Source organism: Pleurodeles waltl, chromosome 10 (genome assembly GCF_031143425.1).
Source record: "Pleurodeles waltl isolate 20211129_DDA chromosome 10, aPleWal1.hap1.20221129, whole genome shotgun sequence".
In the NCBI taxonomy this organism is placed as follows: Eukaryota; Metazoa; Chordata; class Amphibia; order Caudata; family Salamandridae; genus Pleurodeles; species Pleurodeles waltl.
The window spans coordinates 399,770,807-399,798,758 of record NC_090449.1 but is presented as its reverse complement, the minus strand read 5'-3'; the positions used below and the strand labels follow the sequence as shown (position 1 = coordinate 399,798,758).

General features: G+C 43.0%; 1 protein-coding gene across 5 annotated transcripts in view; it reads left to right on the top strand.

Annotated features, from left to right (window-relative positions):
• IFT140 (intraflagellar transport 140) overlaps positions 1-27,952 on the top strand; it is a 1,792,511-nt gene that overhangs the window by 532,791 nt on the left and 1,231,768 nt on the right. For all 5 annotated transcript variants that reach the window (XM_069210629.1, XM_069210628.1, XM_069210630.1 and 2 more), the window contains 2 exons: positions 3,819-3,925; positions 23,191-23,339. In XM_069210629.1, the coding sequence (XP_069066730.1) occupies positions 3,819-3,925; positions 23,191-23,339 (256 nt within the window). The remainder of the gene's footprint in view (positions 1-3,818; positions 3,926-23,190; positions 23,340-27,952) is intronic.

Sequence of the window (27,952 nt, the reverse complement as noted above, 5' to 3'; positions counted from 1 at the left end):
CGTGGATGTCCCTCGTATCTGCAAATAGTGTTTACCATTGAAGGTAAAATTGTTGAATTTAAAGATAACTCTTGCAAAGTTGGTAAGTCCATTTGTTGATGGTTTTTTCACAGTTCTTTTATTAAGAGCTTCAGACAAAGCCATAAGCCCATCATCATGTGGTATATTGGTGTGTAATGATGTAACATCAAATGTAGCCAGAAGAGTGTCATCATCAAATGTGTAGGTTTGGTTTAGTTTTTCAATAATCTGAAGAAAGTGACAGGTGTCCTTAACAAATGATGGAAGTTGTTGGACAATGGGCTGGAGGTGCAGGTCAACCAATAAAGATAGTCTCTCAGTGGCCGCATCATTGCCAGAGATGGTGGGGCGACCAGGGTTGTTCATTTTGTGAATTTTGGGAAGCATATCAAATCTTCCAGGTCCTGGTTTGGGGTGAACAAGTATATCTGCTGTTGTTTCTTCAATGAGGTTGAAGCTCCTGTACTTTTCTACCATGTTCTTGATTTCTTTGTTCAAGTCCTCTGTGGCATCAGTTTCTAAAGGTTTGTAGGTGTTGGTATCTATTAGTTGTCTCATTCCCTCCTCAATATAATCACAAGATTTCATGGCAACCACTGCACCACCTTTGTCTGCCGGTTTTATAATGACATCTGTTCTCTGTTGAAGGTGGAAGAGAGCTTTTCTTTCCTCTCTGGTAATGTTATCAAAAATCCTTTTAGGTGTTGATTCTTTGATGAGTTTGTTAATGAATAAAATGTATGTATCAAGAACAGGATTTCTACCACATTGAGGGGTCCATGACTTGGGATGGTGGAACTTCTTAAATGGACCTGGAAGGTAGCTTGGCATATATATTGTATATATCCTACCTAGTGGTGGTAGTTATAGTTAGGACCTAGTTTCTATATAAAAATTGTTTTTTTAGTTGCCTATATCTTTAGCACCCTTTGACGAATCTTCACAAAACTTTCCAAAAACAAATTGCCAGTCATGTCAGTTGCTGTCTGGAAAGTTTCAGGGGGTCGTCGTCGAAAAAGGGGGGGGGGGGGGGTCCAAAACACTTTTTTCCCATTCATTTTTCCATAGGAAAAACTGAACAGCGATAGCGCTAAAACTGCTGGATGGAATCACACCAAATGTGACAAAAAGGTATGTCCTGGTCCAGAAAGTGAACTTTTTTTGTTTTGGTGTAAATCCGTTCAGTAGTTTTTGAGAAATTAAGGGGAAAACAAATTTGTATATATAAGGATGCGAAGGATTTGCAGCCCCTTCAGTTCTCATGCTGAGATCTTGTTGGCTGTCAACACTTCAACCAAGAAGTGTTGGTAGCCATCTGGGTACTTGGAGGCCAAGTCCCACAAATAATGTTAAAACAAAAAGAAAAGAAAAAAAAAGGGACCAGCTCTGCCCCTCCCCCACCCCCAGACTAACAAGTATATATTTTTAATGTTTTTGCTGCGATTCGTGGTTGACCCAGAGATTTTTTTTTTTTTAATGAAGTGCGGACTCCCACGCTTTGTGTTTTTGGGCCAGGTCCCGGGGCATTCTTTAAATGGAGTGCGGGGGGCCACCTGGACACCCTGCAGGTCTGGGGACCACCACCTCCCCGGGGCTAAAATAATTAATGACGTGGGGAGGCCTATTGGTCTCCCCCACAGCCCTGAGACTGCTACCTGTCTGGGACTATAATTAATTAACAAGTGGGGAGCCATCAGGCCCCCACCCCGGGGACCGCCACCTCCCCAGAGCTTTATTACTTTTGAGTTTGAAGGGGACGCGCAGCCCCTCTGCTGCCCCAGATACCACCACCTCCCCGGGGCAAAGATTAAAAAGAAGTGAAGGAGTCTGTTTCGGATCCCCTTAGCCCCTGGGACCACCACCTCCCTGGGACTATACTTGTTGGAGGAAGGCCGCTTGGCCCCCCTTAAGGAGCCAGTGATGGCCCTCCGGACCGCCACCCATTCAGGGCTGACTCCTGCTATGTCCTGGGGTACCCACACTCAGGTCATATATGTTTGCTGTGGCTTGGCTGCAGCTTTGACATTTGCAACCAAGTCACAACAAACATTCCGCTTTTTGACAGCGGGACCTGTCAAACAGGTCCCGCTGCCAAAACGCGGAGTTTTCATCTCTGTCCCCTGCACGCAGATATACATGGAGTAAGCAGAGATGAAAGGTTTGCTTCAGCAACCATGGAGCTACCCTAAGGTAATTATAACTTGTGCCCTTGCTATGCACTGCTAACTCCCCCACAAATTACGCCACTCATGACATCTTTGATAAAATCATTGATAATATCAACTTAATATTTGCAGTAAAGCTTTTGACAAAAAAACTGTGCATGGCGGGGGCATGAGTTATAGTTACATTAGGGCACAAGTTATAGTTACAATAGGGCACAAGTTATAGTTACTTGAGGTAACTCTATCACTGGTGAACTGCTATGGTTTCATCCATTTAAAATGTGAGCCTAACTATAACGTCCCTCTGACCTTTGGATATATATATATATATGTCACAATGTGACCGAAACGCTTAATGACTGATTTAGCTTTAATTAATTTTAAATAAATCTGAAGAAACTGGAGAACTTTGTGTCCATGCTTGTCTATTTGGAGTTTGGTGGTGACAGGTGGATCGAAAAAAAAATATATATATACATCCTACTGGCTGTCACCATTTGGTAGTTCTAATTGGCACCATGTTTCCATTGAAAAAAGTGTTTTTTGACTTGTCTGTATCTTTGGCATCATTTGATCAACCTTCACAGAATTTTCCAAAAAAGTGTTCTGGTGATTCTTGTTATGAATGGAAAGCTTGGGCTGATCGGTCACGCAGGGACAGAGAAAAAGTGTGGGGGGGGGGGGGGGTAAAAAAAAAAAGTGCATTTCCTATTTTAATTCTCATAGGAGCTTTGAACACAATTACAGGCTGAACCACTGGACGGAATTACACCATATTTGGCAGAAAGATAGCGTTTGGCCTGCATATTATGCTTTTTGTAACTATAATTTGCGCCTCAAGGTAACTATAACTCGGACCCTTACCATGCACTGCTAATTACCTGTTATTACAGCACTCATGATAACTTGTATAAAGTCAATACAAATATCAATGAAACATTAACAGTCACATTATTGAAGAAAAAAGTGTATGGCGAAGGTGTGAGTTTTAGTTACCTTAGGGCGCGAGTTGTAGTTATTTGAAAGAACTCTATAACTGCTGAATTTCTATGGTTTTGTGCGGGTAAATTTAGAACTTAACTATAACGTCCCTGTAATCTTTGTTTTTTTCAGTGAAAATATGTATATTGTCTCCTGCGTCATCGGAATCCATGTTCATCAGCAATGCTCTTTAATGCAGTATAGCATTATTATTACTCAAGGATATATGGTGGTTTTAATCATTGTTGCTGACAGTATAAAATGTTGAAACTTTGTAAGAATTACAAAATGAGGGCATTTTGATCCTGTACAGTTGTTACTTTTTGTGTTATCAGGGCATTTTGTGTATTTGTCTGTTGTGAAGAGGCTATGTGTCTCTCTGATACTTGAGTGTAGACTGTGACACACATACACAATATATGGATGTGGTGGAAATGTTGTGGTTGCCTGAAGTCAAGGATGAACTTTGTGCTACCTGTTAGGTGTGTGTGAACATTGCCTTTTTTAAATCGTGTTGAAATTCCAGTTGCTGTAGTAGTGATTGAATTTTCCACACAATATTCCTTCAATACCTCTGCTTTATAATCTCATACATGATATAACAAAATAATTTTAACAGACCTCTGACAAGACTGATCCTCTATGCCTTAGGTTATGGGACCTGGAGCGAGATGAGAACTATGCCCTCTCATTGGATGAGCAACTTGGCTTTGAAAACGCAGAGTCCATAAACTGTGTATCCTACTGCAGCACTAAAGGTGAGCATACCAATTCTTAACCGTTTCCTGTTTCAGGTCAACTGTGTCATGTGATGCCATAGGCAAGTCCACTGTTATAAACTCGTTCCAATCGGCCATGGAGGACTGTGGTTATCTTTCAGTTCCATACGTGCTCATTCACTGCTTTATCATTTTTTCCACTCTTGGAAATATTGGGTCCTTTGGTTGCCTTGCAAGGGATGCCTGTATTCCGTACCTCTGTGACGTGAAGTGTTAAAAAAGATGTATATTGGACGGTCAAAAGTCTGCCTAATGAAAACAAAACCCACATTGATGACTTTAATCCAGCATACTGAGCCTACAATGTTTAAAATTGTCTAAACTTTTTTTGCTGAGGTTTTTTTTCTCAAAACTGCATTGCTTGTATGCCAGTTTTTCCTACTGTTTATGTTCCTTAAATGTATCCTCTCTCTGAAGCATGTTCAACCTTGCTACCTAGATATGGAAGGAGCAAAGTGGATGGAGGATCCCTTTCATCATCCTCCTTATTTACGATCTGCCCCCTACCTACTCTCCGCTCTTTTGTCTGACCTAATTTCCCAGTTTTCCTTCTCACACGATTTGCAGTGGGCATAGACTCAATACTCCAATCTTTTCCTCAATAACCTCGAACTCTGTTTATATCCTGTTTTTATGGGCGAGCGTAAAGCGCTCCGTCCATTCTGTAATCTCTCTTTGGGCTTCCAAACACGCCCATGTCACGTCAGTCACTTTCATTGGTTCGTGGGCTTGACTTTTAAAATCCGCTTGCTTTCATTTGTGAAATGCATGCATAAGTCATGCCTTTTCCTGTGTTTAGCCCACCTACACAGCACCAGTAAACTACTAAAAACATACGAGGCTCGATGTTTTCACCATGGTGTCTGGACTACTTTATCTGTTTATTTTCCACGCAGCGCGATCGCGCTGCATTTTACCTAGTGCGATCGCGCTGCGTTTTTGTTTTTCTTTACAACGCCATAGCTCTAACTCGAGCAAATACGAGACCTGTTGCATTGAAAATGCTTGTTTCTTTAGTTTATTATTCTTTCTTGTCTCGATTCGCATTTGTTGCTGCTCTTGTAAGTAGAAAATAACATGTGTGATAAAGACTACTCCATTGGTTGAAACTGCTTGATCCAGAATCACTTTATCAATATCCATGGGCATTTTCACTAGGAGATATCTATTTAAGACCACTAGCACTCTCGAGTCCAGTTACAATTGTATGTGTACTGGTAGGAAAGTGTGCATTCACGGAGAGGGATGTGGAACTTGGTACTTAAGAAATCAGCATGTCTTGTACCAAAGTCCCCTTGCTCTACTTTGGTGCTATGCAGTGAGGAGAACATTATGGCTATATACTTATCGTATCAGAGCGCTGAGCTTGCCAACTTTCAAGCAGATGTACATATAGAGACTGAAAGTTGTCGGGAAGCGAAAGTTCTAGGTTTGGAATACCCTGTAAGTCTGTGCACACACACAAACTAATTTATATATAAATTTCCAGTCCTTCTCTAATCTCGTCCCACTCTGCAAAAGACTGCAAATGTGCTACCGACAAGGGCGCAATAAAACTTTTTTCAGGTTAAAAAAGGATGTAGGTAAAGTGAATTTGCAATTACTGTGCAGATTTTCACAGGAGCAAAATATATGTGTATTATTTCTCATGTAAAAATGGAATACACGCAATTTGCTAAGAGTTCCTTTCCAGTTTTAATTCTGTAAACTTGTGAATTACTTAAAATCGTAAATCTGCGCCAACACAAGGGAACAAACCTGCGAGTGACTTGACAGCAGTACCAATAATTCATTTTTAAGATGCCAATAATGTTGCACATAATTGTGTTACATTGATTCTTCATTATTAATATTTTTTTAAATATTGTCATTTATCGAAAGCGTTTTACTAAAGGATGCCACAAAGTAATAGAATTTAAAGTTGCAGTTTACCAAAGCCTGTATTTTTGAAGTTGCTTTTTTTTGTGTGCATTTTATTTTGAAAGTGAATCATAACCATTATTGTTATCATTATTATGCATGCATTTGTATATGATCAAGGAGCAAGCCGGGAGCAGTTTTAAAGCCTCAGATTATTAAATTTGTGTACTATTTTCACTGGAACCAATTTTAGTAATGAAAGCGGACATCACAGCTCACTGCATTTTCATAGAGCGCTCACTCTAATAGTAAAGGTTTTGTATTACTTAATCATATATACAAGTTTGAGCAAATTATATTATAGATATGGATACAAAGCTTGATTTTTATGGTGAACGATCCTCTTTGAAAGGTCAATGCTTTGGTCCAGTATACTAGCTACCAAAACGTTTTGTACTGTGAGGTTTGGGCCTGCTTGTCCAGTGGAAAAAATAAAAATGAAAACATGTTGTCCTTGACCCCCAAGCAGTATGTCCTGGGTGTCAAGTATTAGGAAATTCACACACTGTGGTACCAGAATATTCTAGTTAGAATATTCTCCAGCATTTTATCATTCATATATTCACTTGTTTGAATCATTTCCCGTTTGGGTTTCCCCTAAACAGTTAATTTCCGCTCCCATTTGAAAGTTTTATTTTAAAAGCAAAAAATCAATCTTCCTTTCAAACTTTTGCAAATATTTGCATTTCATCAAAGAGCATTCTGGGAGCATGACACATAGGGGGTCATTCTGACCTTGGCGGTCCATGACCGCCATGGCGGAGTGCGGCGGAAGCTCCGCCAACAGGCTGGCGGTGCTTCCTGGGCGATTCTGACCGCGGCGGTAAAGCCGCGGTCGGAAAAGGGGAGCCGGCGGTTTCCCGCCGGTTTCCCGCTGGCCCAGGGAACCCGCCATGGCGGCGCTGCTAGCAGCACCGCCATGGGGATTCCGACCCCCTTACCGCCAGCCTGTTTCTGGCGGTGTCCACCGCCGGAACCAGGATGGCGGGAACGACAGCCGTGGGGCCCCTGGGGGCCCCGGCACTGCCCATGCCAGTGGCATGGGCAGTGCAGGGGCCCCCTAACAGGGCCCCACAAAGATTTTCACTGTCTGCTTAGCAGACAGTGAAAATCGCGACGGGTGCCACTGCACCCGTCGCACCCCTTCAACTCCGCCGGCTCCATTCCGAGCCGGCTTCATTGTTGAAGGGGCTGTCCCGCTGGGCCGGCCGGCGGTCTTCTGGCGGTCGCCCGCCGGCTCAGCGGGAAAGCCGGAATGACTGTCGCGGTCTTTTGACCGCGGTGCGGTCTTTCGGCGGGAACCGCTTGGCGGGCGGCGACCGCCGCGGTCAGAATGACCGCCATAGTCTCATATTTTTACAGTTTGCAAATGCTTGTACACATTCTTTTACTGGAACCACTGTAGTGCAGTCTGAGCTTACAACATGTAATTTTCATGCTAATAATAAAGGCTTTGCATTAATGAACCATAATACAAGTTTGAACAGCATTAACATATGGACACAAATATTACCTCAAAAGGATTCCTTGCCCTGCTCTGTAATGTGGTACTGTACATTGGCAGCCAAAGAGTTTGTGTTGCAGGAGGTTGAGCCTACTTGTTCCAAGGACAAAATAAACCTGAAAACATGTTGTCCTTGTCCCCAAACAATATGTCCTGGTGCTGGGCTACAGGAATTCCACACCCATACATCAAGTTTACTTTCCTCATTATTTATGTTGTATGTATCTTCTAGAAACAGTAATGAGCCAGAAGCGGTGCAGGTATTTGTGTTTTTTATCTACATTACACTACATTACAGCAAAAGATGAATACTTTCCAAAGCCTAAAACCACAGTACCCTTTGGATCAGCCTCTTCAACCTGCAATGCCTGCGGTACCTATCGTACTGCCTCCACAGTCTCACTGTAACGCCTACACCTCCCCACCAACAGCAACCACCGCCACCCCCAGCTACAAGGGAACTATCTCCCAGACTAGTTTGTTAGTCTCTTGTTCAACCAGCTCTTGAGGACATGGATGATGAAGAAGATGGAGCTAATTCTGTGTATTCTGATAAAGACTCACAACGAGATGATAGCGATATTAATAGCGGAGATGACTTTGCCACCCAATGCACAGGAATCATCGGATGGTTCTATTCCTTGAAGAAAAGGACTGCCAAAAAATTCAGTCTTCCTATGTCATCAGTAGAACAGCAATGTTTCCTTTATGACTTTAAGGAACAGCTACAAAAGACTTTAAGTTCATACTAATTCTGGACTTTGTCTGGTTGGAAGGGCTAACATTTATGAAGACACCACCAGTAGTGATTCCATGTCGGGAAAAATACAGAGCCCTAGATTCAGCCCCAGCGCGTCTCACGGTCAAAAGAAGCCAGACTCGTTAATAACTTTGGTTGCTCAGAGAAGATATTACATTACACCATCCTCTGGACCCCAGAATAGAGATAGTAGATGTATAGACAACCTTTTGGAAAAGAAACAGTTCAATGACAGAGACTTCTCTTAAAGCAGCCAACACTGTCTATTTTAGGTTGCTGTGATTGACCAGTGTCACATGACATTGCACAATTGCTGGATCTCATCCCAGAAGATCAAAGGGCAATTGCTAAAGCTATACTCAAGAAAGGATAAATTACTTCAGCAGCCATATTTGATGCAGCAAAATACACTTTAAACACAAGTGTTTGGCAGCTTATGGGAAGAGCTGTTTTAAGAAGACAACGCTGGCTCAGATCCACAACTTTTCTTATGTTCAATCAAAATTCTTAGACATGCCTTTTTATTGGCCTTCCCTTTTTTGGGAAGGATGAGGCCCTTCAGGCTATCAAGATTGACGCAGATACTGCAGAGGCTTTAGGCCTTTAACAGCACCTTAAATCCGTTATTTCCAGTTTTTGTGCCTCACGAAGTTACCATCTCAAAGACAATCCAGGTGTGACCAAGGATATGCTTCCAGCCAAAATTCAAGGCGTGGGTATGTAAATGTCAGCAGGACAAAAGATGAGTTTTTCCTTTTTTTTGCCTCCACGTGGGAGTCTATTACCTTGAACAAATGGGTGAGGCAAATTGTTTGTTTAGGCCATACTTTGGAATTCATACAAAGAGCAACTGTCAGCCTACCAAAGAAAGAACATCACTGCCATCTGAGCAAGCTGAAATAAGAAACGCTCCTTCTGCACCTCAAGGGAGAGGTATAAAGTGTGTTCTAATTCCAGACAAGGCAGGGTTTTTATTCCAGATTCTTTCTGATAAAAGAAAAAAGACAGGACAGTGGAGGCCAATTTTGGACTCAGACTGTTCAAAAGTATTTATTAAAAAAACACTCCTTTTGAGCCCTGCAGAAGGTCCTCCTGATCACCTAAGAAGGTGATTTTATGGCATCCTTACGTTCAAGATGCATACTTCCATATACCCATCCATTGAAAGCACAGAAGACACCTCTGCTTTTTGGTAGCAGTACAACGCTACTCATTCAAGGCATTTCCTTTTGGACTCAAGTTAGCACCTCTGATTTTTACCAAGTGCCTTGCTTCAGTTGCTGCCTTGCTAAAGTGGCAGTCACGAAGTGCGCCCACACTTGGGCGACTGTGTCTTTAAAGCTCCGTCAAAGAAAGATGCAAGGGCTTCTACAGTCACCTGCATTAGTCTCTTTAAAAACTTAGTCTCACTCTAAAGAAGGAGAAATCCTTTCTAGAACCCCCAGATGAAAATTCAATTCCTCACCACATTACTCGACATGCATTTAGGGATTGCGTTCTTATCTGTGGAGAGAGTGCTAAAACTACAAACTAAGGCAAAGAGTAGGTCTGCAAAGCAAACAGTTACAGTCAGACAGTACCAGTCTTTGTTAGGCCTAATGTCATCATGTGTAGTCCCCATTCCTTTTGCAGACTGTAGATGAGACCCATCCCGCAAGACCTGGACACGCAATGGAAGCAAATTGAAGGCTCTTGGGATAACATGGTCCAAGTCACAATGCAAATATAACATGTCTTTTTTCATTAGGTATTTAGTAGCATAATACCTGGGCATTGCATGTTGACCATAAAATCTGTTGAACTTCTGACATAAAACAGAAATTATGGATCATTGTATCAGAAACTCAACTAAGACGAAACGTTACATAGAGTTATCAAAATCTTGCTTTTGCTACAAACACATTTTCGTCCACAACAGGTGTAAAATTGCAAATAAATAAAAAATAAATGCTTGCACTAAGAAGAATACATTAATAAGTGATAGTGGTACAGTGGAATAAATTACCTTTGCCAAGAATATACAGGGCAGATCACCATTAAACACACTGGAGCAAGCAAACGTTCCCAAATCTTAGTATACCAGCAGTATGAGGTCATCAATTTAATATGTAGCTTCATCCCAAATATTCTAACCCTGTATCACATCCTCAGGGTAGAAAGCAGCCAAATCTTCAGTGGAGCCTGGGTTGCACACTTTAGATCTGGCCGAGCAAAGTGGCAAATGACCCGGGTCCAGTATAGGTCGATCCCTGCAGTTAAAGTATGTTCAGAATGAAGCCAAAAAATTATTTAATTTCGATATATTATCTCTCAGTATAGCAGTGAGCTTTTCTATGGCTTAGATCAACCAAATACTACTAATCCATGCACCGATGCGAGGTGCCTGGGGCATTTCCAAAATTGAGCCAGAGTCAAGTGGATCGCGAGTAGCAAGCGGGTTATCAGTTTCCCTCTCAGAGTGGTCAATGGGTACTCCAATTCCTCTCCTGTGTCTCCCAGTGTTATAGGTAGTGATCTGGTGGCAAGTGTAGATTGGTAATACTTTTTGTTGTGGCAATAACCTCAGTCCTGTAGGTTTGAATAACATCCCACCACATATGAGTTATTGTACCTTTTTTCAGCATTTCATCTCCAGCAGGCCAGGGGGGAGTAAAGCATTGCTATCAAGTGAGATGGTGTTAAATACCAGTGCATAATAATTTTATAGCCATTCTCCTTGTATTGTGTGCAAATCTATGTTTTGGCCACCCTCTCCCAAATATGAGCCCACACTTTTTCTTCTGTTTACCGACCCTATTCAGTTTCCAACTTAACAGCATGGGGTGTGCTGGGGAGGTTAGTAGTAGTAGTAGTAGTAGTGGTCAGCAAGCTGCCCAATTGCTTGTAGAGCTGAGTGATCCCTTTTCTTGTCTCATTTTCAATCAGTAAGGATTCCATTGGAGTCAAATCTTGTGCTGCGTGCTGTCTGTATTCCCCCGATGTAAGCCAGTAGACCAGTTGCATGTATCGGAAGCAGTTAATACACAAAGTCTGCGATTTCTCAATCATTGTGTCCATGGGATAACCTCTCCTTCAGCAAACGTCTTTTAAAGTAGCCGTGGTGCGCGTAAACCCCCGTCCATAGTTCCTGGAGGAAAGTCAGTTATTTAATATGGGTGTTTGCAGTTCTGGATATGTAGTATTAAAGGACAGTGGCATGCCAGCTTATCAGTGTCATATTGGTACTGTTAAGTAGTATCTCATGATCTTGCATTCTCTTGTGAAGCCATCGAAGGAGATATACGGGTTTGGCAGAAAAGGCTGGTACCACGTCTGATATTGTAAATTCTAAAATCTCAGAAGTGAAAGACCAAATGGCATAAAATACTATCATCACAGCGATGAAAGTGCAAGTGCCTGTTAAGACTATCCTGAGAGTCTAATATCACATCTGTTGTTTCTAAAATCCTAGGATTGAAAGTGCAAATGCCTACGCCAATGTTTTCATCCATTTTTCACACAAAAGGGATGCTTAGATTATTTCCTGTCTGTAACCTCTTTTGTCACATAAGATTCTGGGAATTCAATTCCTCACCACATTACTCGACATGCATTTAGGGATTGCGTTCTTATCTGTGGAGAGAGTGCTAAAACTACAAACTAAGGCAAAGAGTAGGTCTGCAAAGCAAACAGTTACAGTCAGACAGTACCAGTCTTTGTTAGGCCTAATGTCATCATGTGTAGTCCTCATTCCTTTTGCAGACTGTAGATGAGACCCATCCCGCAAGACCTGGACACGCAATGGAAGCAAATTGAAGGCTCTTGGGATAACATGGTCCAAGTCACAATGCAAATATAACATGTCTTTTTTCATTAGGTATTTAGTAGCATAATACCTGGGCATTGCATGTTGACCATAAAATCTGTTGAACTTCTGACATAAAACAGAAATTATGGATCATTGTATCAGAAACTCAACTAAGACGAAACGTTACATAGAGTTATCAAAATCTTGCTTTTGCTACAAACACATTTTCGTCCACAACAGGTGTAAAATTGCAAATAAATAAAAAATAAATGCTTGCACTAAGAAGAATACATTAATAAGTGATAGTGGTACAGTGGAATAAATTACCTTTGCCAAGAATATACAGGGCAGATCACCATTAAACACACTGGAGCAAGCAAACGTTCCCAAATCTTAGTATACCAGCAGTATGAGGTCATCAATTTAATATGTAGCTTCATCCCAAATATTCTAACCCTGTATCACATCCTCAGGGTAGAAAGCAGCCAAATCTTCAGTGGAGCCTGGGTTGCACACTTTAGATCTGGCCGAGCAAAGTGGCAAATGACCCGGGTCCAGTATAGGTCGATCCCTGCAGTTAAAGTATGTTCAGAATGAAGCCAAAAAATTATTTAATTTCGATATATTATCTCTCAGTATAGCAGTGAGCTTTTCTATGGCTTAGATCAACCAAATACTACTAATCCATGCACCGATGCGAGGTGCCTGGGGCATTTCCAAAATTGAGCCAGAGTCAAGTGGATCGCGAGTAGCAAGCGGGTTATCAGTTTCCCTCTCAGAGTGGTCAATGGGTACTCCAATTCCTCTCCTGTGTCTCCCAGTGTTATAGGTAGTGATCTGGTGGCAAGTGTAGATTGGTAATACTTTTTGTTGTGGCAATAACCTCAGTCCTGTAGGTTTGAATAACATCCCACCACATATGAGTTATTGTACCTTTTTTCAGCATTTCATCTCCAGCAGGCCAGGGGGGAGTAAAGCATTGCTATCAAGTGAGATGGTGTTAAATACCAGTGCATAATAATTTTATAGCCATTCTCCTTGTATTGTGTGCAAATCTATGTTTTGGCCACCCTCTCCCAAATATGAGCCCACACTTTTTCTTCTGTTTACCGACCCTATTCAGTTTCCAACTTAACAGCATGGGGTGTGCTGGGGAGGTTAGTAGTAGTAGTAGTAGTAGTGGTCAGCAAGCTGCCCAATTGCTTGTAGAGCTGAGTGATCCCTTTTCTTGTCTCATTTTCAATCAGTAAGGATTCCATTGGAGTCAAATCTTGTGCTGCGTGCTGTCTGTATTCCCCCGATGTAAGCCAGTAGACCAGTTGCATGTATCGGAAGCAGTTAATACACAAAGTCTGCGATTTCTCAATCATTGTGTCCATGGGATAACCTCTCCTTCAGCAAACGTCTTTTAAAGTAGCCGTGGTGCGCGTAAACCCCCGTCCATAGTTCCTGGAGGAAAGTCAGTTATTTAATATGGGTGTTTGCAGTTCTGGATATGTAGTATTAAAGGACAGTGGCATGCCAGCTTATCAGTGTCATATTGGTACTGTTAAGTAGTATCTCATGATCTTGCATTCTCTTGTGAAGCCATCGAAGGAGATATACGGGTTTGGCAGAAAAGGCTGGTACCACGTCTGATATTGTAAATTCTAAAATCTCAGAAGTGAAAGACCAAATGGCATAAAATACTATCATCACAGCGATGAAAGTGCAAGTGCCTGTTAAGACTATCCTGAGAGTCTAATATCACATCTGTTGTTTCTAAAATCCTAGGATTGAAAGTGCAAATGCCTACGCCAATGTTTTCATCCATTTTTCACACAAAAGGGATGCTTAGATTATTTCCTGTCTGTAACCTCTTTTGTCACATAAGATTCTGGGATCACTTAAATTTCATAATGTGCATATATTATCTTAGACAGGTTGAACAGAATATACGGAAAGGGAGGTGGAGTTTCAGAGTTGACTTCTTGAGCGGTGACTGCATAATCAAAACATTAAAACACAGAGGCATGTGCCATTGTAGGTATGATAAAAGTTAACATATGAATAAACAAGATAAAACAGGTTATGAAGAGGAAAGATATGAAGCAAAGTAAGACAGTTCAAATGAGAGTCCCCTGGCGTATCTGCAGCTCCAGAGTCTTGAACACAAAAGTCGAAGCCATTGTGTGGTGAAAATAAGATTAGCATGGAGGGAGGTGCCTATTTGACAATAATGTTTCTTTTGGGGCCCCATCGCCCCTTTTGGTTCCCACACCTTGCTGCCCTCGAGCAAGCTGGAAAGCCTTTCTCACTATACTGAAGAATTTCCCAATGCAAGCCAGTTCCATAGGGGTCACTGCAATAAATATATATTTTATAGCTTCTTTGCATGTTCTCAGTTTATATCCATTCTTATTATGTGAAATTCCAGGCGTATCCCTGTGTGTTTAGTTGGTTTAGGAATCTGAAAAATCCTTTTATAGGCAAGCCAGTTCCAAAGGGGTCACTGCAATAAATATATATTTTATAGTTTCTTTGCATGTTCTCAGACCATATTTCAAGAATAAGGGTTTTAATAGTTGGCGTCCCTCTGAAGCCAAGCATGGACAGCAACATACTAAATGTATTATTGATTCAGTATGGTAATTACATAGGGTACACTCTTGCAAGTGTCTCTACGTAGATGTCCAGTTGCGTCTATAGTCCCAAACGAGGAGAGTTAAATGACGCATTTGCAGGGTACTTTGGAACGCATGGGCTCCCAGTGCTGCTTTCATATACAGTTGGTCATTAGTGTTTATATAAGACTCAGCTAAACCCTTTGCTCTGCTGATATTCCGGATTATGGCAATTTCATATCCTCTAGCAGCTTGCACAACCAGCTCTGTCAATGACTTTTTTTAACAGAGCCTTCGTTATTAGAGCATCCAATATGTTTGAGGGAGCCAAACTAAAAAATTCCTCAGCCTCCCTGAGGAAAATGGCCCAGGTACTAGATTCATCTTTAAAGATTACTTTCAGGAACCCCCTCAAACTGTCAGTACTGGCCCTGCAGACGCAATGGAACAGCTTAAATATATCCATTTTACAGTTTATATCCATTCTTATTATGTAAAATTCCAGGCGTGTCCCTGCATGTCTAGTTGGTATAGGAATCTTAAAAATCCTTCTATAAGCTCTCATCTGGCACTTTCTTCAGCTGTGTTATCAGCCTGCCAGGGTATGCAAGGTGACCATATGAGATTGCAGGTATTAATTTCGCTGTAACAACTCTCCTAACTGCCTCTGATGTTGGTGATTGGAGCCGGTGATGGAGTTTTGCTAAAGCATATGTGGTTCTCTCTGCTTTAGCTATCAGTGCTGCTACCTGATATGATGTTTTCCCTGCGTTTGATAGCCAAACTCCAAGATAGTGATACTTGTCTTCCGTCTCTATTTTTAATAGGCCGAGATTCCAATCTCTTTGATGTTTTTTAGCCTGACGACCAAAAACCGAAACCTTGGTTTCTGATGGATACAACTACCTGTGGATTCCTCACCTTATGAATTCGTCCTTGCGCCAGCATCTGACCGAAAGTCTTCTTCCTAGCTGTCTACGTCGACGAGGAGGTCATAATGGCACGGCTCCACGTGAAGAGGTCCTCGTTGGCGTACTGACGTTAGCTTTCCTTTTTTCCGTGCCTTCGACGCCAACGGTTTTTCTTCCTGGCGCGTTGATAATTCTAGCGTTTTTTGGTGGTTACAATGTCGCCTCCAAAAAAGTCCGGTTTCAAGCCGTGTAGGGAATGCGGGGGTCAGATGTCAGTGACCGACCCTCATTCGGATTGTATTTGGTGCCTTAGTTCAGAGCATGATGTTGAAGGATGCTCTTCGTGCCAGAGCATGAATCCTAAAGCTCTGAAAGAGCATGAAGCGAAGCTTTTCCTGGCAAAAGCGAAGAAGAAGGGCCATAAAAGGGATTCCTCCCATGCTTCACCTAAGAAGCATAAGAAGCGGCGTTGTCATGATTTTCGGTGGCGTCATGACTCTCGGCGCCGGTCGGAGCGGAGCCGGTCGAGGTCTTCTTGACGCCAGAAGACATGGGATGTGAGCCCTACTGTGACGCCTCAGCCTAGGAGTCCGGAGTTGTCGCCGGCGCCATCTGTCTTTGAGGTTGCTCATCATAGCCCTCAATTTTCACCGGCGTCGAGGGAGCCTGATGTACAGCAGACCTCTGCTCGGCAATACCCGGCTTTCCCGGCTCCAGGGACGGATCCGGCTGCATTTCTGAATGCTAGGTATGCCGTGTTTCAATCTATGGCCCCTGCTGGTGCACCATTGGCTTTTGATTTGGGCTCTCCGGTGCTGTACAAGGCGGCTCCATTCATGCCCTTTTGTCCTACGTAGACTGTCGGATCGGTGCAGAGGGTATCCCCTACTGGGAGTTCACCACTTGTGACGGTGGATCCACCATCGCGTCAGCCGACTCCATCACCGCGCCATCCGACGTCGATGATGTCTCTTTCCAGACCGGCTCCATCGCCTTCCTGCCAACCGACTCCGATGAGGTCATCGTTGGACTCCGTGTCGGCGCCGGGTGAGACTAGGAGTCATCCATCTCTTCCTGGGCCTTTCCGTGGTTCGAAGTCGTCTGCGTCGATGGATTCTTTGTCGATGCCGGCCCTAGAGACACATCTTCAGTCTCGTAGGAAGGCATTAAGACTGTTGGAAGAGGAGGAATATAGACAGCTGGAGGAAGGTGAGATTGAGCCTTCGGATGAGTTCCAGGGTTTGGCCACTGCAAGTGGTCTGGATACTTCCCCGGAGTGGGACATTGCGTCTCTGGGGGAGTTTACAGAAGAGGCCGCTTCCTTCCATACAGTGGTAAGGAAGGCGGCAGAGTTTCTGGACTTGCCTTTGTCTGTGGTGGAGGTGAAAACTAACCTGCTCACAGAGGTACTGCATCCATCTGTGTCCAGTGCTGACCCTTTGCTGCCTTTCAATGAGGCTTTAACTGAGCCTATATTGGACTTGTGGAACAAGCCAGTAACGACTCCTGCTGTGAACAGGGCAGTGGCGAGGAGACATAGGGGTGCACCAGTAGGCCTTGCCATCCACATCCACTAGGGCTATTAACCTACAGCTTTCAGGAAGATTGGGACCTCCTTTTTTGTGCATTGGATGCAATGTTGAGCCTTTTCAGGCCTCTGGGACCACGGAGTAGTGTAAAAAGTCATTAAATAGAGTGGTCAAAGGTTCAGCCCAAAAATCTTGATCATCTCTAAATGTGTTCCCTGGAAGGCCATTTGGACCAGGTGCCCCGTCACGCCTGATGCTACCAAGCACCACTTTCACTGATTTGACAGTGACAGCACCGTATTTTCTAGGTCATCTAAGTCATGTTGGAACCCCGTAGTACCCTGGGCATCAGCATACTCTGGGTCCGCATAGAGATTACCCACATGGCTTTCCCAATCACTGGCAGGTATCACATTGACCTTACTTACAGATGCATGTAGCAAAGAGTTAACATAGTCCCAAAATTCTCTGTTTTTGCTACGTCGCAACAATGCATGTAAATAGGTCCAGCATTCCTCGATCTCCTTTTGCTTCAACTTCTATATTACTCCCTTGTATTCTATCCTTGTCTGCTTTCTAAGGGCTTCCACTGCAGGGGTTTTATTCCTTCTGCATCACATTTCTGCCTGTCTGCATTTCCTTTTGCTCTGTATATATTTGCTGGTTGCTAAAAACTTGTCTGCTTTTTGCCTTTTGCTCCCTACATACTCGTGCTGCGCTGGACTGCAAAGAGAAATGTGTACATTCTTAATCACGTTTTCCCACTGCTCGCTGATCTGGCTTGTCCCGGTTTTAAAGTTTAATGGGCCATTGGCCTGCTTCCATAGATCGTATTTTGCCTTGCAAGCCATGTTCCATTTGATCCTTTTTGTCAATGGGCATAAACTAGTTGATAACTGCTGTCCGCTGGCCTTGTAGGGCTGATGTCTCACTGCACCAAGATCGATTTCTATTGCCAATGGGTTGTGATCATTTTCATGTCTGTTGGTCACCTTGAGACTTAAACATCCACACATAAATGCTGGGCTTAAAAAGATGTAATCTAGTGTTGAGATATTTTTGAATGTCGGGATAAGTGTGCCCACTACTGTGTTACTGCAATTGGTAGTTCTCAGTTCGTATTCCTTAAAAAAAAGGTGTCAAGGCTGATATTACGGAGTCTGAGGGAGCTCTGCCTCCTGATCCGGATGCTTGTATAAAAATTACATTAATAAGGATAAAATTGATTTAACCATTGTCTGTTTATTTTCCAAAGTGGGATTTATGTACAAGTTTTTTGGTAAGGGTTAGGCCATATATGGTTGTCACTTGAACATCACTAGTTGATTTTTTCCTAGAAATCAATTTAACAGCTAGATCTAATTTAACGTATGTTGCAAGACCTCCCATATGTCTTCCAAACAAGCTTTCTTTTGTGCAGGGGACGGCATTGTTATAAAGCCCAGCATAGTAAGTGGCTCCATTGTCCATGTTTCCTGAAATCCCTCAATGCTGGGGCTAAAAACTAGGGAGGCCAGGCCAGCCATGTTCCAGCTGATTATCTTAATCACATTATTCAGTTTGTTTAATTAGAGCCCTTAATGGGTAAAAATACATTTCCTTTTCGGTTGTCAAAGCTACGGGAAGCCAAGTCCCAGTCCCGCCCTCCCAAATTGCTGTGACCATTTCTTGTGTCATCAGGTTGAATCTCTCCTGTATTCCTTATCAACTGTATGGTAATTTTCCTATCTACCATCAGCGGTTTTGTCGCCGGGGTTCCCCTCAAGGCACTGAACGTTTTTTTAACTGGGCATGTTATTTGATTTCCCATGGACAGCACTTGAGGGTAACGTTCTATGTCTGGTTTACTGATTTGTATGACCCAGTTTTCCAGTAACCCCTCATATTCAAATATTCTCTCAACCATGCTTTGTTCAGTCCATGTTGTTAGTGCAGATTCTCTCTGGCTGATCCTTGCATAAGTGTTGAAATTTACAGTTGAGAGGTCTCCTGTTGTGTGATTTATAAGTGATGGTATTTGGTGCAACAGCCGCAGAATATTTGATCTGCTAAGTATATCCTATGGCCCCGTCATGTACATGAAGGAGTGAATATTATTGCCAGCTGATCATTGTTTTCCTTAGAATTTACAGTGTTTATGTTTAGTATCCCATTGTGCTCTTTCTCATACTCTGATCTGTGTGTGACGGGATGTTCTTGAGTAGTTATAAAAACAGGCGATTGATGGCTTCGTTCTCTGCTCCAGGCATAATCCTGACCCATCTCTGTTACCTCTGTGGATGGAATTAGTTCTTGAGTAGATTTATTTTCCTGGTAGTCACATTTTTGCTTTGCTTGACTTGATACTGGGGGACTTGCCTCCTGCATCCCATTCTGTCCTAATTAATCGATTATTGAATCCTTGTGCGGATTCTTCCTGGGCTTGTCAATTGACAGGGATCATCATGCTCTCTTCATTCCTTTTTTATGTGGATTTGAACCTCCAATGTTTGTATATTGGGGTGTCCCTGCTGCATTGGCCCCTGTGGAGCTCCTCCACCCCTCCAGTTAGAACTGATATATCACAGGTTTCTTCTAGGGGATAGCCCCTCCCATAGACTCGTCGCCCCCCTCAGCTTCAGGGAGCTGCTCTTGACCCTTCACAGACTCTGTCTCACCAGTCTGTGAGGGTGCTTGTTTTGTCGTTGGAATTGAGTCATATGTTTCCTTTTCGTAGCCCTTGACGTTGGGGAGGGCCTGGTTGGAGTTTACTATAGGCCCTACCTGCCGATTATTATGACTACTTTGCACATTTTTGACAGTTTGAGAATTTTAATCTCCTCTGCCGTCTGGGTCTTCCCCAATTAATGAGGTAATGTGTGCCTGAGAGCAGATAGTGGGTGGCACAGCAGATGGCAATCTCTGCTGGAAAATTGGGTAGGTCTCAAGCTGTACTGGCATAATACCGGATGAGTGTGCGCCTTTTCCAATAAAATTCAGTCTATTTATTTTTTTTAGTTGCTTTGAGTGTTTTTTCAACTTCTTCTGTCGTCTTGTTAGTGTAACTGTTGCTTATTCCCAGTATCAAACTCACACGGTGGCTTGGAAGTTTCTTCCGGGACTTGCACTTCTGGGCTGTTTTCAGCGGCAATAGTGTCTGGAGAGATTGACAGCGTTGAATGTGCAATAATGGATTGCCTGTTGTTTGATTCTGTCTCCCTTCTGCCTTCCTCATTGAACTTGAAAGATCCCCCTTTGCGGGTTGCTTCAGTAGATACTGTGTCCTGCTGCTTTTCCCCCGGCGTCCAGCCGCTGGATTTTTTATTAGTTTCATCGGCTACTTTACAATGATTGATGAGGCTAGTTAGTAAGTCTGGCAGGGTCGATAGTTTGTCTATTATTTTATCATTGCTGCTCCCTTCAACCACATTGCCATCTTTCCATCTTTCCAACTTACACCACTTGCCTAGCTTTTCATTTAGGGAGTTCAGCATGTGGGTTAGTTCTAGATGGATCTCCAGCTTGTGTGACTGCCAAGTAAGTGCTTTGACTGCAGCTAGGAGAGAGGCATTAATGGTATTTATGATGTAATCTCGTCTGCCCACTTCCCCCAGCCCCTTGCTGGTGGATTTTCATCTCCCATATCTTCCACAGTGGCACCCCTAGACTCATCTTTGCGGCCTTGCGCTTCCACACTTGTTTCTTGCAGTGTCCAGCCACCATGTGCTATTGCAGTAAACAAGGCCTGGGGAACTTCCTTTGCGCCTCGCAGGGGTTTAGAACAGGACTGACTGTTGTCAAAGATTTCTTGATCATAAGATTCCACTGGTTGAAATTGTGCTATTTGATGGATCTCTACCACTGTTTGCCATTTATTGTTACTTGAAGATACAACCTGCCCCATATTCAGCTGTCTTGATATCGCTACCATGGGAGCCATTCTGGTTGCCTAGGATCCGTGGTCAAATCCCATTGGGCTGATGTTGATACTAGTTGTAATGTTTTTCTTGTTGTGGCTGTTCCTACTTTCTCCTAGTGCAGTATCTGCCAGTTTTATCAGTTCCACAGTAATTGAAGCATCCAGGCTGGAACCTTTAGCGCAACTAGCAGAGCCTTGTGCTTGCTCAATTTGTGTAGACCTAAGTGACGGTTCAAGTTCCAAAATCTGAGTGGGAGGAACAGTCCGTGTAACTTGATTGTCCGTAAGTTTGGTGGGTTCCCCTACTCCACTCCTCGCTCTTGTAAAGTAGTTATGTATATATGTTTTCCTAGTATTTGGAGACTTTCACTTAAGACCCGTCTTAAGATCATTCTGGACTTTAAGCCCATATACCGGTAGCTGAGCTGCCTCAGCATCCAGCGCATTGACTTCTCCGTCGTGACCATTCATTTCTATAGGTTCTGTGTCAATTGCCATGGTCCTTATGGAGTTTGCGGGGTTAGCAGGGCACCCGCCTTCGTCTTCCTTCACATCTCCCATTTTGAGCATGTTGGAATGGTCGAACGACCTCAGTCCCTTGTGCCCACACTGAGTCAGGGGTGAAGCTGTTGTGCTATTGCGGGTTGACTCCTCGACTTGCCATGAATCCTACGTATGGCGAAAACCCAATGAACCGATTTCCAGTTGCCCCCAAGTATTTTGAGAGCTCTTTGTTCTTTCCAATTTTACTGTATTTTCTGTGCCCTTTGTGCCACAGATACCAACCTCGGGGGCTTCAAGATTCCAGGTGAACTTGATGTTGGAGATTGGGTTGTCGTTGTCTCTCCGGGCCTTGGCTCCAGCTCTCGCCCCTGTATCTGCCCCCACCCCTCCCCCAGGGGAGACATAGCCCGACTTAGCACAGGGCTTTACTCAAGGATTTTATCCAGGGACTGTCCGGAAACCCCGGGAGGAGTCCTGAGTGGTGTGCTGAATGGTGTGCTATTATCAATTTAACCACTTGCCATGTGCATCAACACAAGTTGAGCACCTCACTCTGCATTGGCCTCACCAAGGCTTCAAAATAGATCCATCTAGGCCACCTAAGTTCGAACTCTTTGTTTTCAGAATATTTCAACCGCTGTCCGCTTTCCATCACATTTCAGTTTCGTTCCTAAGCATGGATTACTCAGTGGTATAAATTCCGCCTCTTAGAACAGCCCCATCTTCTCTGCTCATTAATTGATAATCACATCTTCAAAGACTTTACATGATCATTTTTTATGCACAGCCCCTTTCCTACTGGACACACAACAGTTCCATCCCTATACGAGTGAATGAGTGAATAAACACACTTTATAAAGGTACGTACAAATGGGCTGTTGTCCTCATTGAGGACTCATAAATTAAAACAAGTGGAACTTTTGGTGTGCCGTTTTTTCACGCCAATAGAGAATGGCATTTTTTTATCTTGCAAACCAACAGCAGGTGGTGCAAACACTACAGGGGGGTACTCATCCGAGTATCAAACTGAGCACCTGCTGTGGGATGTGGAAGAAGGGTCGATACAGTACATTTTTTGACACAGCCATGGTAGTTCAAACAAACTACAATCACACTTATTGATTGGTTGCCTTTTACATTGTAAGTGACTAGCTCTCATGTGCTGTTAATTCTCTTTTTTGTATAGTTTTAATCTTCCCCATCTTCTCATTTGAGGTGATTACCCTTTTGTACTGTTCTTGACCTAGTCCATTCGTGCACCTTGAACCATTGTGTGGCAGTTTTTTGACTATCTGCAGCAATGGATGGTTTACTTTTATAGTAAAATACCTGCGCAGTTTCTTATGTAGCTGCCTCCCTAAAATTATTTTTCACAGTTTAAACATGGACCCTTAATGTTGTACCATGAGGCAAGTAAGTGGATGTAATAAACTGAACATAACTGAATGTGTTCTCCTACTGATTTACTGTAATGAGCTGAAGCAGTCCCTTCTCCATGAGGTTTTATGTTAAGCAAAGAGCAGAAGAGAAACTCATAATGATTAATTCTGGGGTTATCACAGAAGGTTGTGTAGAAAGGCACAGCTGGATTTTTCCACTTGGCCAAACAGTGTTTGAAATGTTATAAATGAAAATAACCATTCAGTTCCTATTGCAGTAAGCTTTATTGAGGGAGTAAAGGAGGTTCAAAAGAGGTAAATACTGGAATGCTAAGGCTCCAACCATGTGTTGGAATGAATGTTCTTGTATTTCACTCTTGATAATATGATTTTATTTTTTACCACCTGTCTAGTTGGTGTTGCCTCATGCCTTACCTCTCATCCTGCAGGAATGCTTGCTGCCGGAACTAACAAAGGTAGAGTAGCAATGTGGAGGAAAGTGTCTACTGCCAGTCATAAATCTTGGAAGACAGAGGGGAAAGACTACTGGAAGCTCCAAACACCTACTGAACTGGATGGCAACATCACGCAGATAAGGGTCAGTGCTAGAGTGATATGTCTCAAGGACAAAAGGTTAGAAATAAAGAGCAATATTGCACAAAAATAATAATAGCTGAATATAAATTTGATGTGGGGTTAAAAGGAATATCACATACATGGAGCAAGTGGGAAATTTCATTCTTGAGAACCGGAGGCAGAAGAATGCAAATGTCAAGGTTGTTACCACATTGCTGCCTGTGTCCCCACTTACCCCCCACCTCATTTGAATCAAGGCCCACCTGTGTTCCTGGCATTTGTTTAAGGTTCAAGGCCAAATGCTTGCTCTGCTGTGCTGTTACCGTCTCTTTCTCTTACTAAGAAATTCCCTACCACTTCAGTGTCTTAGGCAGGAGAAGAAATGCTACATAATTAAGCAATCTGTGAGTCTAAGGATATAATGATAAAAGGCATAGCTTCGATTTTTATTTATCACGTGTTCTTTAACCTGCAAAACCTTGTCAAGGACACAATGCCCCCTATGTCAGAACCCAATCTCATTCTTGCAGACCAAATCCTTCCCACTGGATCCTTTATACAGTTTTGTGGTGCCGTGTTATGATTCCATGCCGAACAGGCAGAAGGAGGACAATAATACAGTCTCCACTGATTCTGACCTTTATGGGAAACTTCAGCATTTGACTCAAAAACGTTATACACCGATGTTGTAAGTAGTCTTGATGCAGAATGTTCTTATACCTTCTACACCTGCTTCCTCAAGAACGATTCCATCTGCTCTGTTAACATCTTTTCTCAGCAGGGATTATTTTTAACTGGCAACTCTTGATAACTTGGTCCAGACCTCAGTCAGAATAGTCCATATCAAAATTATCCAGCAACAAATACAGAAAGCTCAAACAACCTTTTTATTAGTATGAGACACTTCAGCATAATCTGCTGTTTTTGCTGTGTCCCTGATGAAAGGAAATAGTCTAGCTCTATCTTTTATCATTGGTTGACGGTGAGGCAAAGTTTCAGTAGTGATAGTTTGCAATTTTCAAAAGTGGGAAAATATAGAAATGTCTGGAAAATGTTTCCTTCAGCTGCTGGGTAGGAATTCCTTTTAAGCTTTCATTAGGCTGAAGGGCTTGTAGAATTTGCAAAAGGAGTAAGGAGTGGGCTGTACCGAAAAGCTAGCACTTAAATATCTTGGTTTGTATGTGAAGGCACAATTTGTTGTGCATCTCCTATGTCCACAGCAGAATCCAGATTTAACTTTGCTGAGCATACCAAGTTTTCACAGCTACAAATAAGGTACTGTAAAAATGCAAGGTAGGTGTCATAGCAGCTAAGTCCTTAACTGCGTTTCATCCATCCCTCAAAGGTAGGTAAATGGATGTCCTTTCAGATCTTAAAGACGTTTAAAGTCAGAAAGGTCTCCAAAGCATAAAAACATGCCTCTGATAAAAAGCACAATTTTAATCTAAAATCAAAAATCACCCATTTAATCAGTTGCCACAAAGCAGAATTCTTCAAATGAATCCAGCTGTCTTTCCCTTTGGAATTCAAGAGCTCCGTTTGTAATCTTGGAGTGTGAAACCCCAGGAGAGAGACTCTTCCAATTGAACTGGTTCCATTCAATAAAAAAAGCCTCACGTTGTGGTTAATATAAAGTTAATATATTCCATGGAGAATGTAGGCAGTGGGTCTAATTTGGATCTTTGCAACTAGAACAGATGTAACTTCAAAGTGATGTTTCCACAGTCATGTAGGTCTCATAGCCTCTTGTACTGATGTTTTATTGTACTGAGACCCTTGTCCCTCTAAACTCTCCCATGTTGCATTCTATGCTTTTGTTGCAGATCGCTGGCTCCTTTAAAAGTGGAGCTGCTGTATATATTTCATGTGAAATTGTTCCAAACGACCAGCAGGGATCTTGTCCCTTGTGAAATGGATCCAAATATCCAAATCAAGCACAAGGGGAGAAACATGTGCTTACAGTAAAGGCAGTTATCTGCTGTATGGTGTTAAAACTGGCCCTATCTTCATGCCCTTAATGTTAATACCACAAACATGGATTGATATGCAAACAATAAATGATAAAGATCACCCATTTATTTCCTCTTATTTCACATTTTACTTATTGTTGCATTCCCCCAAGAGAGTTATCTGTTTCATCATGCTGTGTTTCTATGCATTGTGGTTCTCTTGCATACTTGCATAGTGCATACTTTGACTCGTGCCAGGAGTTTATGAGAGGCTTTGATTAAAAGCGCTGGTGCTGAGGTTGAAGGCAAAGCAAAGTGCCTGACAATGGGTTGGTCTCTCTGCAGAGCACACAGAGCAATGGTCATGTATTCCTATTGCAAATGAAATTCAGTGTAAATGTGTTCAAGGGGGTGCGGGTCAAAATATTTAGAAGGCAAAAGCAAAATGAAATAAAGTGCTTAAATGTAAATCAGTGTAGTGTATGTTGGAGGTGGTAAAATGAGGGAGTGCATTCAGGAGAGAGGGAAAGAGAGTGCTGGAGAGGAAAGAGAGGAGATTGAAAATGTGCAGATGGATGAGATGTGAAGAGGGCATACATATCTAACATGAAGCACACATTACTGAAGGCCATACAGCTTCCATAGGCCTCAATAATATTTAATTCACAGTCCCACAATTTCAGAATTTAAACATCTCCAATGTTAATTATTTCTCTCATAGGGGATTTCCATGTATAGTCATAAGCACTGAATAGTTCTGCACGCCTGCGCGACCCCGCAGCACTGTTCTGTAATGTATTCTTAAGTGTAGATGTTAGCCTTTCTTGAAAAAAGGTCTGTTAAACCACTTAAGAATATCACTGTGCAGCCTAGGTGAAATGCTACACAGGCCAAATTGTTTATTCTTGAGGTTGGAAAGAAAGACAGCTGTAGTATAGATACACCTTTAAACACATATTTATTCTAGAAATGTAATAAAAAATATATTCTCAAACTTTATTTACACCTCCAAATGAGAATAAAACAATGCAGGGCAGTGTAGCCCATAGGCTGCCATTATACAGGATGTAAATAGAGCTGTGCCTTCAAGAAAGGAAAGTCTTCCTGTATCCCATCATGCACAGCAAAAGGCAGTTGCCTCAGTTCTTTTTCCGGCTCCTTCTGACAGGACCCTGAAGCATTGAGCTCTACCTTACAATGCCTTTTTTGACAAAAAATTAAATTAAAATCCTTTGGATTTCAATTTCACTCGACGTTTTTCATTTAGAGTGAACATTTTATAGCCTTTCCTGTCAAATTCTGACAGAAATTTAAAGTTTTTCTGTCTTTAGAATGCCTTCTCTTTTTGACAAGTGCCCTAGCTGTGGCACGAAAAAGGCCAAAACAGACCCACACCAGGTCTGCATTATTTGCCTACCATCAAGTCGCAAACCTGATGCCTGTGACATTTGCAAAACTTTCTCCAGAAGAACTCTTCACGACAGGGAGAAAATTCGCATCAGGCAAGAGAGGACAGGAGAAGAAGAGGGCAATCTGCCACAGAGTGAGGAGAAGGTCAGTCTTCTACCAGGGCTCTCACTGTGTCCTCTGGAGCAGCTGCCAGCCCTGCTCACAAACGCCATAGGTCTCCGTCGACGTCGAGAGTATCGACGTTGAGACCGGGAACGGCGCCAACATGCTCGCCGTCGAGGACCGGCTTACCGTCGAGGAAGAGACATCGCTCGACGTCGACAGCTGTATCGCCGTCGAGACGGCATAGACACTCGCCGTCAAGAAGGTCTTGGTCCAGGTCGCCGTCGCCGCGACGGGGACGATCGACGTCGGTGGACAGTACTCGTCGTCGAAGACGTTCGCCGTCATCCCATCAGCGTCGAGGGAGATCACCGGCGAGAAGCTCTCAACGACGAGAGGAGTCAACGCCGAGAGGTACTCGTCGTCATCGTACTTAGACGTCGAGAAGTGTTTCGATGTAGAGGAGGCACTCAAAGAGGCCAAGGAGGGTTTATACCACCTCAGAATCCTCAGCTTCTCTCATTCTTCTACCAGCTTCACCTCAGCCGTCTCCTCAGCCATGGCACCTACAGCTCCTCCGCCGGCTCCTCCTTCAGAGTCCGCTCCAGTGACTCCAGTGGAATCCACAAGATATTCCCGACACTCTTCGAGACGCTCTTCTTCCTCTCGACACCATCGTCGACGTGAATCGGTTCAAAGATCTCCTCGTTCCCACCATAGACATTCCTCCTCATCCACAAGGGATTACTCTCCGACTCTATCTGACTCACCGTCTCCGAGAGTTTCTCCCATAGACGACGTGAACATCTTCCAACAGGTCCTAGTTCGTGGTGCTACCAAATTAAACATCCCGCTGGCAGTACCCACTCCAACAACCTCTGTTATTTTCGAGGCAATACACCAGCGTTCATCTTCAAGACCATTACTACCGCTGGTCCCAGGGCTGCTTGAACCACAACAGAGAATTCTAAATGTGCCCTTTTCAGGTTCCACTTTGTTTGGCTGTCATACTGACGACAAGATGTCGAGAATGAAAACTGAACTAGACACTCTGAAAGCGGTGGGCATCGAGAGACTGAGAGAGCAACGGAAAACATTCTGTCCCTACCACCGTAGGCTCTTTACTCAGAGATATCAAACACCACAGTGGATGTCTTCAAGACCCCAGCAACAG